The sequence below is a fragment of the Ischnura elegans genome, chromosome 10 (assembly GCF_921293095.1).
Source record: "Ischnura elegans chromosome 10, ioIscEleg1.1, whole genome shotgun sequence".
Classification (NCBI taxonomy): Eukaryota; Metazoa; Arthropoda; class Insecta; order Odonata; family Coenagrionidae; genus Ischnura; species Ischnura elegans.
This window is the reverse complement of record NC_060255.1, coordinates 21,916,617-21,933,731: the sequence shown is the minus strand read 5'-3', so window position 1 is coordinate 21,933,731 and position 17,115 is coordinate 21,916,617. Positions and strand designations below refer to the sequence as shown.

The 17,115-nt window shown below is 36.5% G+C and overlaps 1 protein-coding gene across 4 annotated transcripts in view; it reads left to right on the top strand.

The window, feature by feature from the left end:
• Positions 1-17,115, top strand: part of LOC124166370 (casein kinase I) — a 230,067-nt gene that overhangs the window by 205,853 nt on the left and 7,099 nt on the right. For 2 of the 4 annotated variants that reach the window (XM_046543863.1, XM_046543864.1), the window contains exons 5-12: positions 4,624-4,738; positions 4,824-4,943; positions 6,128-6,298; positions 7,293-7,441; positions 8,941-9,015; positions 9,619-9,699; positions 11,975-12,073; positions 16,117-16,223. In XM_046543863.1, coding sequence (XP_046399819.1) covers positions 4,624-4,738; positions 4,824-4,943; positions 6,128-6,298; positions 7,293-7,441; positions 8,941-9,015; positions 9,619-9,699; positions 11,975-12,073; positions 16,117-16,223 — 917 coding nt within the window. Of the gene's footprint in view, positions 1-4,623; positions 4,739-4,823; positions 4,944-6,127; positions 6,299-7,292; positions 7,442-8,940; positions 9,016-9,618; positions 9,700-10,888; positions 11,950-11,974; positions 12,074-16,116; positions 16,228-17,115 lie in introns of those variants that run through there. The other 2 variants (XM_046543866.1, XM_046543865.1) reach the window with 2 other exon arrangements.

Here is a 17,115-nt window from a genome sequence, read left to right as displayed (position 1 = left end):
TGCTCTTAATCCGTCATGTGAATTGAGACGTTAGAAATTTAGCCTGTACGGAGACTATTATAAATTAATATCGGAGTATATGTCCTCACGATTTTAGGCTTCAGTAGAAAATACAGAGAGAGAAATGAGTGTACGAATTGTAATATAAATGGGGAGAATCGTAGTATACAGAATAAATGATGGAGACCTAATAATGGTTATTACCTTAATTAGTTATATTGAAGTTAATTATTTTTAAAAGTATGTGAAGTTAAATCATCAAATTGCAAATCTCGCTTTGTCCATTTTCAGAAGTAAAGTGACCATGTAATTTCGAACCTATTTTATCTAAAGTTTCCGAATGTGCGAACAAGGGATCTTTGGTATTGGGTGGCAGAGTAACTGTATTCTATGGTTAATTAGAAAATATTTTACTACAAAGTCCTTAGGAAATTTATTTAGCTTTTAATAAATTTAATTAAATTGATTTATTTTATAAATATACCCTTAGGAAAGCATTTTTAACTGAAGCAACACTTCAAAAAACCCTTTTTGACGTTCACCTGCTGGTAAAGGTGACACCGATGCGTCTAAATTTGGGCCGTATCATGTATACTATGCATTTATCGATAAACCAGTGCACTTGCCTACATATTACTCAATGCGCACCAGGTGTTTAAATAAATATTGAGTGTATATGCTTCCTTAAATCATACTAGAACTTCCTCAATATCTCGCCTGAATCTGCTGGCCCCATGCACACTTTTGTTCGTACAAGTTATTGCAATAAATCAAAGTTAGAGCTTGAGTATTGCGAACGAGGCATAACTTTTCCACACCCCCTTCCACGAACCCCTCCGCGTGATGTTTATAGGCAGCTGTTGATGTTTAGTGCCAGCGTAACACCTTCATCGACCGCATGGCTCTCGGTGCTTTCCCTGTGGTCGAATTGATCCGGTATGGTGAGTGATAAAAGGGGATGACGGGAGGGCGATCTCCTCCCTTCGCCCTTAATGCTACCAACTCAGAAGTTGAAACCCGACAAGAGGTGTCCAAGTATCAGCTCGAGAGCTCTCTCGGTTGTTCCCACTCCAATGCAACACGTCTGTTGACAACTTACCGCAAATGGAATTCATGAGGGAAAGAAACCGCGTCCAAATTCCTATTGCCAATTTTTCTAATAAGTGTTTAAGTACCAACGTCCTAGTCAAGTGCGTAGAAATTATATTTGTGCTTTTTCTTTTGCGTGGTAATGCTTTTATTTTGTGGTTCGCGCTCCTCGTGCGAAGGATATCCCGATCACGAATCCTTATTTTTGTCTCGAAGGTAGTGTTTTTAAATATCCCTGCTGGTAGTGGTGAACGCTCCAAGCATGCATAAGTTTATGTTACCTGTCTTTGAGCCCTTAATTCGCTCGGTAGGAATTGAAAAATCAATATGCCTTCCGTCGATTAGGATGTATATTAGTAAATGAAGAATGTACTAGAATTTTTGGTAGCCTTCAGCTTACAGTCAAAAGAGACGGTTAGGATTGAGAGTGTAATAATGGAAGAGAGGATACTGGAAACAATAGTTGGGTATTAAGGAAGTAGGGAGGTAAAAGAAGAGAACGCGGTTTATGGATGGAAAAAGAGTTATTAGTTTTATCCCTTATTGAAGGAGTGTATTCAGCATTTGAAGGGCGAAGATTCGTTCCATGGAAACCTACCTTCACCTTTAGAGTTCTCATGACAATGATAAACCGGGATTTTAATTCCATTCCCCCCGTGCGGAAAGAGGATACACGTCAACAATTGGGCTTCCAAGTTTCCCTTGAGTCATCAACTTCAGCTTTAGTCGTCCCGAGTGAAAATGCTATTAGCATGCGTTGCGGATTACAGGCCCCTCACTGCGTTCCACATTTCACCCCTCCCCTTTCAACTCTCACGTAAACCCTTCTCGTGTGTGGCCGTGTAAGATGCGTATCTCGTGCCCTATCTTTTCGTCGGGTGAGGTCGTATTGCGGCGGCCCTTTTGTTGCAAAGTCGTTACCTCGCTTCCTGTCGCAGCCGCCATGCGTCACCAAATGTCCTGCCTTCTTCCCCATTCTTTGCTCGAAGACCAGAGCTGCCGAAGCGGCGGGCCGTGTGCTTGTCTAATGCACGTAACTGTGCATTCTCGTCCTGAATATTAGCAGAAAACGGACAAATTTAAAAAACATGTCTGTTTTCTGCCAATATTTTGGTAATATCTTGGTTATTGACCTCGGAGGCGGCGGGGTAAAGTCCTTGCCTGCCACGCAAGAGGTCGCGGGTTCTAGTCTCGCCTATGAAGGTTGCCCATATTCAGGGCATGGATGTTCGTGAACGTTAACTTGTTAAGTTATAAACCCCGATATATAAGGCCAATGGTGCTGTCTTCGGTGGTGCACTTATAAATGAAAATATAAAGTATCCTTGCGGATTGCCTATTTTTTGTCCGTTTGTTGATGTGATGCAGTTAGGAGAGTACATTTGCATGAAAATGGCGTGTGATTAGTTTTTCGGACCATGCCCCTCGATGGAGTAAAACGTTTAGCTGAGGACCTCGTGAGTGGGGTGGACTCGGAAGCGCGGTGTGCGTGTTGATGCCATCCTTGTTTGGGCGACCGCGGAATTCTCTCGAGCGATTCTTCCCCGCTCATCTTCCGCCTTCCCACGCCCGGCCATTGCATTGACGAATACGAGGGCGGGAATCGTGTCCCCACGGCATCGAGGCGACCAGACTCCACTTTCCCTCTCGCCTTGTGTTCGCTAAATAGGGCTCATGGGAGCCAAACGAAGTCTTCCCTGGTGGACCGGGTAACGGGCGTACCGTGGTTTGTTCGGCTGACTACCCTTCGGCATTTATATGCATTGACCATATAGTATATATGAATAGGAGCGAATTTTATTGCTTCCGCGTCCTGATTTTTTATTATTTGAATGGTAATTATAGCCAGTTGTAAACTACGTCAGTGGCTGATCCAGGATAGGGACAAAGGGAGGGGGAGGTGGTTTGGGGTCCTGCAGGATAGCCTCCATAGGCGGATATAGGGGGGGGGGGGGCACGGTGGCACATGCCCCCCCCCCCCCCCCCCCCCAGAGCCTTAAAAAACATGCAAGATTTTTAATATGGTCCCATTATCATTGCGTTCGTTTTGTATTACGAGGTATCCTTGCCCCCTCCCCCCCAGAATAAAATACTGGATACGGCCTTGTTTGTGCCCCCCCAAGGAATAAATCCTGGATAGCCTCCCATCAGTAGTCTGGGAAGTTACGAAAATTTTGAGAATTTCTAAGCTTGTAACACTTTAAGGTTGTCTCATTACTAATTTTCCCAAGAATTAAGTTATGTTTATGCACATTTTGTATATTTTACCTCGTGGTAAGTTTCTATAATGTATTATATACGTTTTTATTCTTTATTTTAAAAGATCCAAAGCATAATTTTTTATCAGTTTTAGCTCCTCTCCTTTTTATATTCAATAACTGAAAAATGCGATGGTGGTTGGCGTAACATGGTGAAACTCCTTCATGATGCACAAAGGTTAAGAAAACACTTAGCTGTTTCACAAAATAAAATATATTGCGACCGGTTTCGATACAGCGTATCATCATCTGGCAATTACAACAAAATTGCCATTCTATCTAGGGTAAATTGGATAACCCTTAGCCACTCTCAGAATCCACCACTGGCGCTAGTGAATAGGGGAGTTAAGTTAGGTCAATAACTGGCTAGAATAGAAATAGAGGATAGTTTGCATGGGTTTCATCAGCGGAGATTTTCCGAGGAGCTGGTATCTTTCATGAATGGGCACTTTCATGAAACAGAAAATAAACCTTTGAATTTATTGGAGTCCTTTTTTGACCAATGCATTCCTTTAATCCAAAAAAAATGATGAGGACATAACCTATGCAAATTCTTAGTTCTAAATTCCAGTAAGGGCAAATCCCAATCCTGAGAAAGAATCCTTGTAAAAGCCAGGCTTTCTGAAGCTATTTCCTTAAAAAGAAGGTTAGAATTTATTGAAAATTTGGCTTATTTCTATTTTTAGGGTTATTTCAGTTAAGGCGTTGTTTGGATTTAAATATACACGAAATATTTTACTCATTCTCAAATAATACAAATTTATAGCATTTGCCTTAATTTTTTATGCCAAATTATTATGTATTACCATTTGATTCAAAAACAAAATGTTGATAAATCCTTGTCTTGGCTTGTAAAATTTGATATCCATTGTGATTTGTCTTATTCTGTCATGATTTACAATTACTTTGTGGAATTTAATGTTGCACAAAAATATTTGGTAATTTTGACTCCAGTTACCTTGTCAAAATGGATGTTAAAGTCTTCACTTTGAACCTATCTTTGACACATTAGCCATTTTTGTGTGAGTTTTGCATTTTTTCATCCAAGAATTGCAGCAGCATGCTCTGCTTTAAATATGTATTGCATTGTGCAACTGATCATAAAACAACCTCTTAATTATTGACTTTTAACTTCAACTGCTTCAATCTGGTCATTATTTGCCAAATTCTATGCAAAATTAAAATTGTAAAATATATAAATAAATGAGAATAAAGCATAGTTATGTATTTGTATACTTGTAACTACATGTTTTTTTTTTCGTTTTAATTGCTCCAGCTCCATAGGATAGAATACGTTCATTCAAGACACCTCATCTATAGGGATGTGAAGCCTGAAAATTTTCTCATAGGAAGGAGCACCACCAAGAAGGATAAAGTCATTCATATAATTGGTCAGTATTCAATTTGAATCAAGCACTGCTTATAAATTTTCCATCTCTTAATTTTTATTGGCTAACTTACTATTTCTCTTTGCAGATTTTGGTTTAGCGAAGGAGTACATAGATCTAGAAACCAACAAACATATTCCATACCGGGAACATAAAAGTCTCACGGGAACTGCTAGGTACATGAGTATTAACACACATTTAGGAAAAGGTGAGTTATGTGCTTCAATTAATCTGACTGTTATAGAAAAGAAACAAACTGGCATATAGAAATTGAGTTAATGGAAATTTTTACAGGAATTCTCTTCTTCATTTTATTCATGTACCACAATAATGCCTCACTTATGGATGTAACATTTTGCAATGAATGGGAACAAAATATTGGCTTGAAGTTTTCCAAAATGATTAACCATCTTGTTATTTAATATTTTAATTAGTAATTTATATGTCTTATAAATTTTTCAATCCCTCAGTCATTTTTTGCAACTTTCATTGTTATCTTCATGAGTTCCCTTAAACAATGAATACCTTATTATTGCTTAAGTTGTAATTTTTAATAGTGTCATTTGTGTTTTTTTTTCTTTTTATAATGGTACATGATAGTTATCATTGTATGTGAGATGTGTCTTATAGTTTTACTTCATAATATCGTCATCAATCATACTTTCATACAGTTGATCTTTCTTAACCATGATGTAGTGTGTATTTGTTTAACAGAAATAAGTATAGTTTAAAATTTGAAATAGATTAATCAATCTTAAAGATTTTGTGTTAATTTCAACGTCATTTGTGAGCTCTCTTTTTTATACAAAATAATATCCGTCAATCTTTTTGCTATACACTTGGTTCGTTGCTTATTTAGAGGCTCTTCGCTGCCATATTGACACCCATGTCTTTGGAGTGTGATACATCAATTTAATGAATCCTCATGTTAGTGCCATTGATGCAGATTTCAATTCACTTTTTCTGCCTGTATTTAAAAGTTGTCCGAGTGTTTTTCTAAAAACCACTCTTGTTTTTTTTCTGTTTCATGGGAGTTCTTGAAAATTCTCTGTATCAGTGGCATAACAATGGGGGGATGAGGGGATAAATTCACCCCAAAACCTTGGAGAATTAAAAAAAAAAATATTGAAAACTATTGTCTAGTTTTGACATATAATAATTGCATCTGCTTAAAGCTAAATTTTTAGGGCCAAAATGATGTAAAATGTATTCCCAGGTATGTCATATTTCAAGAATGTTCCCAGACCCCTGTGGTCTGAAGGGAAGAGGGGGGTTGCCACCCTAGGCCATCCCATCTCCCCCTCCCTCCCCCCGCAAAGCATATTCCTTGTTACTTCTCTGTATTTATATGTTCTTGTATTAATCTTTCCTTTTTATTCTATCCTTCCATAGAGCAAAGCCGTAGGGATGATCTGGAGGCCCTGGGTCATATGTTTATGTATTTTCTTCGAGGGAGTTTGCCATGGCAGGGTCTGAAGGCTGATACACTGAAAGAGAGGTACCAAAAAATTGGGGACACCAAGCGTGCCACTCCTATTGAAATCCTCTGTGAGGGTCATCCAGGTTAGTAGATTGCTATTTAAAAAATGATGATGGCAAATGCCCTCACTCCAACCTCATACCGTGAACATTTGGTTTATGTCATTCATGGAATAAAGATCATTGCATGCTGATGAAATCTTCCTGGGTTTGGCACCATATAAGGCTGTTTAAGGCCAACGTTTCGATGAGAGACTCCCTCATCGTCATCCGGGCTAAGATTGACTGAAAATGATGAGGGAGTTTCTCTTTGAAACGTTGGCCTGAAACAGCCTTACCTGGTGCAAAACCAGAGAAAATTTCTTCAATGGTATTTGCCAAGAAAGCTAATGATTATTTAACATAATTGCATGCGTCTCAAAAAGAAGGACAACTCATTGATAATTTATTGAATGCTGCCAGTGACTTCTGTACCTAACACTTCTAGTCAAATGAACATTAACATTGCTGTGCAAGAGATCAATGTTTTCGATATATATCTTCACAGCCAATAAAGTTGGTGGTCATATTTTTATCCAAATCTACATTGTCTGTAATTGTAAACCTATTTCACTTGGGCACTGAATGAAGTCTATGAGCATTCTGTGGACCAACAGTTCCTGTGCCAAGTCTTTCATGAGACATCATGATTTAATTACCATATCTGCATAGTATACAGTTTCATATATCTAACAAAATTTAAAAAGTATTATGGAATAGGAACTAAATGAAGTCTTATCTTAAAAATGCACATTTGTAAAATAATCTTTGTAGCTGTAAATTCACATGTAATCTGGCTATGAGGGGAATGATTTTATTTTGAAATACATGAGCATAAATGGCTTAGCTTGTTTTATTGAATTTGGAATATACCCATTGGTGAAAATGTGGCAAGAATGAATGGCCTGACAAAAAAATGAACATCTTATTCAATATCATTGTAATATTCACTCTTATAAATTCTATATTTTCTGTAATTACATTTCAGTTTACTTACCAATAAAATTTGTGTAAAACTTTATCTTATCCTTATTTGCAGAGGAAATGGCAACATACCTGCGATATGTGAGGCGACTAGACTTCTTCGAAACACCAGATTATGAGTACCTTCGAAAAATCTTCAAGGAATTGTTTGAGAAAAAAGGCTACGTGGATGACGGGGAATTCGATTGGACGGGAAAAACAATGGTAATTTCTAGATGGAAAAAGTACCCGGTTCATTTACTTTTTTGGCTAAAGCAAATTACTTGAATATTTTAACCTTGAAGCATGTTGTCCGAGGATATGCTTGCTTATGTGACTATTGTCCTGCTTAAAAATTATTTCATTTCGAAATCTCAGTCTCAATTTACATTGGGGGTGTATAGATTTACACAATTTTCTAGCCTGTACATGGAAAAATACATTTTGGAAAAATTAACATTATGCATGCCCGTTATTTATCCTGAAAAATAAAAGGAAACCTTTTTGTGTTGGTTGGATGTGTTTGCATGCATCATGATCGGAGTTTACATGGCTGCTACCCCTCCTTGAAAGATCTGGGATATTGCTATACACACTTATTTGTGATTTGACTTGGGAATTTCTCCTTCCATTTCATTTAGTATAATCTTAGACAATTTTGTGCCTTGCTAATTGGCAATGTCTTGAACTTGTTTCTGAAGGTCATGAGGATGTTTACTGTCTGAAAATCATTTCTGTTTTGTTTGCTTAATCTCATGTGCATGTATTAATGGTTCCGTATTTGGAAAAGAGGGACTTTGGTGGAATCAAGCCTTGTTACCGGGTCGTTGGAATTGCCTCTGTTGTGAGGAGGTTGTCATGAGCATAGGATCATTTGGCAATACTTAAAAAATATAGCTTCCATTAGTCAAAGGGATGAATTCTATGACCATAGTATCTTGAAAGTTTATTTTGTAGGAGTTAATTCTGATTCTGGATTTCGAGCCCTTCTATATGGCAAAATTGATTGAATACAGTTAATTTTTTATTCATGGTCCATGGAATTGACTACCTATCTTAGAGAGGTTCCCCTCACTGGGAATCTTATATCAGGACCCTCCTCTTTGAAAAAAGGGAGCTCCAGAAAATATTGTATTCAATCTTTCCATTCTCTGATTAACATTCTGCTTTAACGGTTCTAACTTGTGTTTTGGCGATATGACGATGAATGGCAATGAGAATTAATTAAGTATTTTTCCCTCCCTTATCTCATATTTGTTCCTCCCCTATCTTGCCTATTCGGCAAGTATCCCCTACTGTGAGATTAAGCGTGTATTGATGACAAAGGACAAATTATCAGCCACCAAGTCATCGAAATGGACAGTAATGGCCTTTGACATTTTAGGCATGCTGAGAAACTACCTAGGTTTGCCTGTGTTATAGTAAAGTCGTGATATTTTATTTCTTTTTTGAACTTTTTGCTGGAAGACTATTTTCTTGTCCACCTGTCAAATTCATGAGTCAATGAGTGATCCAGATCTGAGTAATTGAAATAATATAGGTAGCCAACCTGATGTGTGTTTGTTGAGTAAGTGTGTGTGTATATGCATGAGATCCTTTTTTTTGTGTGTGTATGTTTGAGTGTAGCTCTGGTGTTGTCGATCTGGTCGTTCTCTCTAAATTCTGTCGTGATGTTTAAAAATATCTGCATGTTTACTTGTCTTGCATGCTGCTTTTGCCACTAGCCGCCTAACTTTCATGTTCTTCGACAAATAAGGAATGCTCCTCCATCGCATGTTGGGAAAACCAAATCTGATAAGGTTGGTGATATTTTTGCAGTTTTTTTGTACATGTTGTCTTTGAAATTGATCCATGAATTTTTTCACTTCTACATTCAGCTTTTCAGTCTCGGCTGTCATTGAAGACATTACAATTTACATTATTTTTTCATTTTGTGAAATCATTTTAATTATTTTTATATCATGTGTGACATTTATTTTTAGTAGCATTGATGTTTTGAATTTCTTTTGATGCCAACTTATTAGTATATCCGAGTCTGTTGGGCTAGAAAAACAAAATTATCATAGACATAAAAAAAATGGTTTGTGCTTCATTTTGAAGCTTCAGGAATGTTTCTTTATCTTCAATTCTCGGTGAGAGATGCATTTTTTTATCTTATATTAATTTTTCTGAAGTGAATAATACTGATTTTGCTTTTAGTTTTATAGTGTTGAAAGGGAAGTTAAATCTGTGGCTTCAAAGCTAGTGCATAAATCCACCACCTGCTTGTTATAATTAGTGTTTTTTTATTACAAGATTTGTTTTCAGTTCTTACCTAATGTGTTTAATTATCATCATCACAATGTCTTTGCACATCACCATGTAAAAATATTCTTCTGATCATTTTTGTCCTATATTTTCAGTCTACTCCTGTTGGCTCCTTACAAACAACTCATGAGATAGTGATGTCACCGAATAGGGACAGACATCCTACAGCTGCCAAGGTACTTTTAACTTTATCTTAATACAATAGTATGTCCCACCAAATGTACAAAATGATTTTTTCGTGTTCATGTTCATTACTCTGCATGTTCTATAACCTAGTAGCATACTCAGTACTTTATGGCTAATTTAATTCATTTTATAGTGTACCAAAAAAATGTTCCATGGAAGTCATCTTTAAAGTTAACTTTGATTCATATTGTGTGATAGATTCTTTTTAAAGTGTCTCCAAAGGGTATTATAGCTGGCATTCATATTGATAAACAGGGAACAATAATCTCTCTACGTCGTCTTGGACGCCTCACTGCAAGATTCATTGGCTGCATGAACCACGTATGTTGCAGCCAAAATGATAAGAATGAATTGCATTCAACTTTTGCTCCTTGCCATTCTTATTTTCACCATGAAAGTGCATATTTTTAATTTTTGCATACCAAGGACTCACTAAGTTTTTAAATAGATTCTTATGATATTTCAAAATGCATCATGAAATTTGAAATCTGTCAATTTTGCAGCTACAAAGCCTCGATAAATCAGTGATTCTTGACAAATGATTAACTAAGTCAATCTAAAATTTTGCTGCTAGGATATTCTGCTGTATTGAATTAGGGCTAATGGATTGAAAGATTACCTGAAAACCCCAGTTACAACTTGTGACCTCGGAATGAAAATATTTTGTACGTTTCCATGCCTTTGTTATTAATTTAGTCCTATAATTTAATAAAAGTCCTGTTAAACTACCTAAAATTTGAGTAACTCTCAGTTGATTTTGGTTCATTGTTATTTGTATCCTTAAACCTTTTCATTTTTTTGCAATTAGATTTGGAATCAGAATCATTATATGTTCTTGGGTGTAGTGAATTTTCACTTTGATAATAGTTTTGTTTTTTCGAGAGCATTTACAAGGAGTTTTTTTTCATAATGGAAATAATCATAGTGTTCTCATATGTAAGCCCATTTGTGTCAATTCTCAAGTATCTGTGTAATTTTGACTGAGTTTTTTAAGAGTAAATTTATCGATTAAGTTTGGCCACCTGCTCGATGTTGCAAAGTCTAATAAAGTTAGTGGAATATGATTTCACAAATTCTGCATAAAATGTAAGTATGGAATCATTTTATTGTTTTTATTTTGCATTTTAAATTCTTCTTCATTTGAAATTTCAACTGTTTGGAATGATCTTTTTTTCCTAGAGACATTATGCTGGATTCAAGTAAAGCTCAGTCATCCTGATTATGTTCGTCAAATTAAATTAAGTTGATAGAGTTGTATCAGAAGATGAAATAAAAAGGATCATGATGTAGAATGGAAGAATATTACTGCCTTTCTAAGGAACCAGTTTGGTTTTAAATCATTGAAGTTCAAGTGGCAAGAAGGAAAATTGTGTGAAGCCTGTGACAGAGACTCAAGTGCAAATGTTATTTTTATTTTTACGTGGAAAATTATGGGGAAAGTACTATCGTAAATACTAAAATGACTTTTTAATACCAAATGATCCCTGTCTTACTAATTTTGTCAATAATAACTACAGAAGCATATTTATTGATTAAAATTTTGCAGTAAATTTGCTTAAGCTATCAAAATTGATGAATTTTCTTGATCCTTTTAGTTTGATAACGTAGATTATTAATAAATTCATACATAATGTCTGTAAAAGAGATGTCAAGAACACTTGAAACGTATGGATAGTGGGAAACATGATGATGCTTTCTCACGAGTTTGGCCTTTTCATTCAGCACATTTAAATGTAAGCTTTACACAAAGTAGTCATAAGTCTGCAATTTTATAAAATCCAAAGATTCAAGCGTGATGGAGTGGGGTTTTCCGATGTTGAAATAATTACTCGCAATTTTCCACGGTTATAAAATTTAATGGGACCTAGGTTTTAATGTTATTTGGTACATCATCTTCAGGGTCTCCACCTTAAAGATGATGTCGTAACATTGAAACCGAGGTTGTAATAAATTTTATAATCGTGGAAAATTACAAGTAATTATTTCAACATCAACAATTCTAAGGTGTCTTTACATGACTGGTAGTTTATTCATAGACTTATTTAGAAATTTTTGATATCATTTTTATTTAGCTGGTGTTTTCTAACCAGTTTTTTTAAACATACATGCTTACATAAGTTTGATCGGTGCTAGGAAACAACTTTGTAGCAAAAAGGTTTACAGTTTGTATGAAATATCATTGAGTAATTGTGTTATTTATTTTATTTGAATTGCACGGTTCTCTTTCCTAAGATGAGTTTATTTTGTTTTCTATTTTACCTGTAGCCACCTGGTGGTGTGGTTGGAAAATCATGGCCTGAAATGAAGCAGCCAACCAATGCAATTGGAAACTTGACCCCTGCAGACAGACATGGATCAGTTCAGGTTAGCTCTTCTACCTCTTGTCTGTTTCTTCTCCTTGGGTGACCATCAGGATAGTAGATGAGTAGCTTTCAAGCTCAGGGGTGTCTACTTTGGGTGCCAAGGGCACAGTGGCACCCAAACATAAAATCCAAGGGGTGCCAAAGTAGCCTTTAAAACCCAAAAAATATATGTAGTATAAAATGGTAGCTTTAATACTTTAAATCCAAGATAAGAAATAGGAATAGCTATTGCTTCGAAATTGTTGATAAGAATTTTTATTATTATTTTATATTCATTTGGACATTTGCTTCTCGATCAACTGTAAAGGAGACTACATTTATATGAGGCACTGATTAGCACTTTGGAACACTGTGTAAAAAAAATCCATGACATGCCAATGCTTTCAAGTTTGGAAAGTTACCGAGTACATATTTGGTACAAATTTGAGGTGGATATCTAAGGAAGGAAGTAAGAAATATAGAGTTTTGGACGCAACCTGGTAAATAGGCCCATTCTTAAAAAACAAGAGGGTTAAATATATTCTTCGAGACCCAGAGGAAGTTGCCTGGGTCAGGATCAGGCAGTCCAAGTGTATACTTTGCAGATACCTCTTTGATGGGTCAAAAAATTGGGCGTCATTATAATCTTATATAGTCTTTATTATTATAATCATTATAATCTTCAGTCAAAGATCCTAAGATTGGTTTGACCTAGCTCTGGGTTCCACTCTCCGATCTGATAGCCATTTCATAGTGGCATATTTCTTTTCTTTTACATCCTAAATAATCTGCCTAAGAAATTCATTTGGGGCTGTCCCTATCCTTCTACGATTATTTTCATCAAGTTAACATTCCTCATAATGTGGCCAACTAAGTTGTCCCGTCTTCTCCTTTGGGCTTTAAGCTTTCTCTTTTCTTCCAATCTTCTTAGTACTTCCTCATTTCATACTCAGTTGGTCCATTTTATCTTAGTCGTCCTTACATAGCACCATATTTCTTCTTCACTCTTTGACTTCTCTGTAGTTGTATAAGTCCAAGCCTCACTCCTTTAGAGAAATTTGCTCCATGTGTAGCAGCTGATGAATTGCTTCCTTACTTCTATTATTGTATTGTCAGCTGTAAGTAGATTCCTCTGCCATTATTGGCTTCCAGGGTAACAAAACTCACCTAATAAAGCTTTTGTTTTCCTAGTTTAATGTATGTTCTAGCCTCCTCTCTTTTGCTACATGCTATTTTCATATAAGTCAGCATTTTCTCATTGCCTTGGATTCGAGTTGTTTGTTGTTTTTCACAATCCTGTGACATTCCTTCCCTCAAATGAGCTGTTTTCCTGGAGCAAGTTATGAACCTGAACTCATCATGGCATCACCAACCTATGAAAAATGGCAACAAATTTTGCATTAATTTTTATTTTAAACTTTAACATTTTAATGCCCAATTTTACCTCAGGATGTACATTTCCTGCCAGGGAACCCATATTTGACTCCATGAACAAATATTCTGTGCATTTTTCTTCGGGCCAAACTATTTAGTCTCTTTCTTTAGCTATTTGGTCTTCTTGTATGGAAGGTGCTGTTATTTAGTGGCTCCTAAATGTATTTTTTCGGATTAGGAAATGATTTTATAAAAAAATTTCATAACAAGGGATTCTCGCAACCCGCATACCTCGGCTTTCAAGGTACTGATGAGAATGGCCGAATGAGGAAGATTTTTGTTGTGATAGCTTTTTTTTGCCTTCCATCTACCAAATTTTTTTACTGAATGTAATATAGGGTCTATGTGAATGACCTCATTCTGCCTGCATGAAATTTTCACTGTCTAGGGCATGGATGATAATGAATGTCCTTGGCAGATTTATCAGGGGTAGAGGGGTGCCCCCTCCCCACATGCTTAAAATTACACAAAATTTTTTATACGGTTATCATTACGTTCGTTTTGTTTACGTGTATTATGGAATCTCAGTCATTTAATTTTATATTAATAACTTTCACGTTAAAATAAAGAGAATATTTTGTACAGTAATTGTTGTATCTTGTTTTTAATCTTAAGTATAAGAAGATTGTTTGCCTTGTGCCCCTCCAGAAAAAAGTCCTGAATGCACCACTGTTGATAGTCCACCCTATTATTTGCTAAGGGGGTCATTATAAAACTATAAGGTAAAATGAAATTATTACTGAATGATCAAACTAAAACATTGAATCTTGCATATGCATATTTAAAACAAAGCAGGATAACAGGTATAGATTAGCACTTTATTTTCTCAAATATAATATCAGCAGAATAATCGCAGGCTTTCTCAGTGTATTGTATCATGGAAGGTTATTCAGGATTTCCACGACGTCAGGTTCTCCATCACGGCCAACATTTCTATATATGAGTCGTCCATCATCACCGGGGTACCTGACCCCATGGAAATCTTGAATATCCTTCCACGATGGTATCAGCACTACAAATATTTATCAGGGAATAATATCATTAAGTGCTAATACGTGGTTAGAATTAAGTATGAAATTATGTCAGAATTTCTGTTTTCTATGTTGCTGTATTGAGGGTTTCCACTTGGTTTGTACTAGTGATGGGTCAGTTCTATTCCTCGATTCTACGACAAGAATCAGGATCAAAAATTAATACCGAGGTGAAAAATCGATTTCGATTCCAGTAACACTCAAAACCACAAATTTGTATACGACCGTGCTTCTCACGGTCATTTGAATTTTTGCGCCACGTAGTCGTTAAAACAAAACTCATTTGAATCAGCACAGTGATTGTTTCTTCCATGCCGTAAGTCCGATAGTGGCGTTAAATTTTACATAATTTCGGTTCTGAAATTTAGCCATTAAAGTTGGTGATGATGTCGTGATCCGGACCGTAGGTGGGGACTCGAACCAGAAATAAATTTTACGTGGGATCTTGCCCTTGGCGTCAGGTATCAATGATGTTACATGGTTTGACTTATAACAAAAAGAAAAGGAACTCTTCCTTTCGATCGCACGGCGAGGAGCGACGGATGCAAACGGACTGGCGAAATCTCCCCCTAGCTGAAGTTTAGGCATATGTAATTTCCCAGTTCCCGGAGGGGTAGGGAAGCTTATTCTAGATTTTGAAATTACGGAATTTACGTCTATAGGTGGCCCGCCACGAGGGCTCGAAAAGCAAGGAAGGGTAGATCTAACAATTGGTTAGCAAAAGATGAGAGGGCCTGTGATGCGGGTACTGTCCAGCAGAGTGATGCTACCGTGAGAAAATTGCCCAAGTTGTTGTCAATCAATGCCTACGAAGCAACCGCAAACAACGGCTAACCACCTAGCAAAAGACAAGACCACTTTATTCTACTAGTTTTAACCTTTATATAGTGTCTCTTGAATGACGCAGAGAAGGTCAAAAAGCCAAAGTATTTTGTGGAAATCTATCTTTTAAACTAAGCCCCCCTTCTGCATGGTTAGAACCTGCAAGTGTTCTAATGAATGAATAAATAAAATCTAATTAATGGTGTTTATTTCGTTGCTACTCTTTTTTGCCAGCCGTTCAGTCCTCGCCTTCCTTCTTCATTCTCCCAGATCTCCTATTTTATGACAAACAGGGCTGTTTGCGCACTGTCCTTCTCCTTGCAAATAGCCCTGTCCTTCGCGAAATATTCTGTGAATAGCCTCCGAATTTCAGGCCATTACAATGATATGAGAGATGCTTTTGCTAACTGATTCTTTCACAGAGTAATGATTTTTTACGTGGGAACTCTTTTCAGGATTCCAACTGAGTTAATTTATCAGACATATAAAACAACATTCAGCCTTGAGGATGAGCCCCGAGTCGGAGCTTGAAACATTGGGCGTTATGGATAATTTAACCTGGTGGAAATCCCGAGAAGAGTTTACCCACATTATTCACTGGGAAAGCATCAAATCATATTTAATTTTTTATGTGGTTGTCTTGTTGCCTGGAATTATGTGATATTTTTCTTGGAGCCTATGGCATCAGAATTGACGGAATCGGTATTGGGAGCATCGGAATTTACCCATCACTAGATTCACACTGATATATTTTCATAATATTCTTTTCATTCCTCAGGTTGTTAGCTCCACCAATGGCGAGCTTGCCAATGATGACCCAACAGCTGGCCATTCTAACACTCCAATCACTGCTCAGCAAGAGGTTGAAATTGTTGATGAAACTAAGTAAGTATATTAACAGGTTTAAAAAGAAACTTTTTTAATCAAGAGCCATATTCTGAGCCGTTGTCTTTGAATAATTTGGGTGTGTAATATGTTCGTTGGTTGAATCTGAGGGGAAACTTCCCGAGTTTTTTGCCTTGAGCTTATTTTTCAGCGGACCTTGAGGGTAGCGGAATGTGTCTACTACTTATCACATATTCATTAGTGTCTATGAATATGAAATTTAGAGGTCCCAAAATTCTTAAATTTGTGAATCAGAGGCTTTGTAAATGGTGGCTATCTTTATTTGTTATCTGTTTTATGCATCAGGCAGATGTGTGATTTATGTTTAAAGCTACCTCCAAAACTCAAACTTAGCATATGTAGTTGAATTTTGATCGAAGAGTTATGTGAAAGAAAATTAGGGTAAAGTTTGAATGCATCCGGTAGCTATGCTCTTTCTGAAATGATATATGTTTCATAGAAGGCTGCATATTGTATTTTACCTGTGGAGCTTTTCATTGGTTATAAATCTGATTTATATGTGGTACAATGATAACTTTCTAACGCATATCTAACTGCATATATAGTCACCTCTTGCAAAGGTTCATGGTTAACTCAGACACTGTCCAAAGCTGTCTTGCTTAGGAGAGATGAGCAGCTACACAAGTACACAGTTTATACCTCTGGCCTACAATTCCTTAGCATTGAAAGTCACAGAAGCTATTTCCGGCATGCCCTGTCAATTCCGAAATTGTCTTCTGAATTGGATGAAAATGATGGTTTCAAATGGAGATTCTTATTAGCATTTTTCACCATTTGAAACAAAGCTGCATCTTTCTGGTTCTTAGCATAGCATTCTGAAACTAAATATACTGGTCTCAAATACCAATAGGTATACTACAGTACCAATACT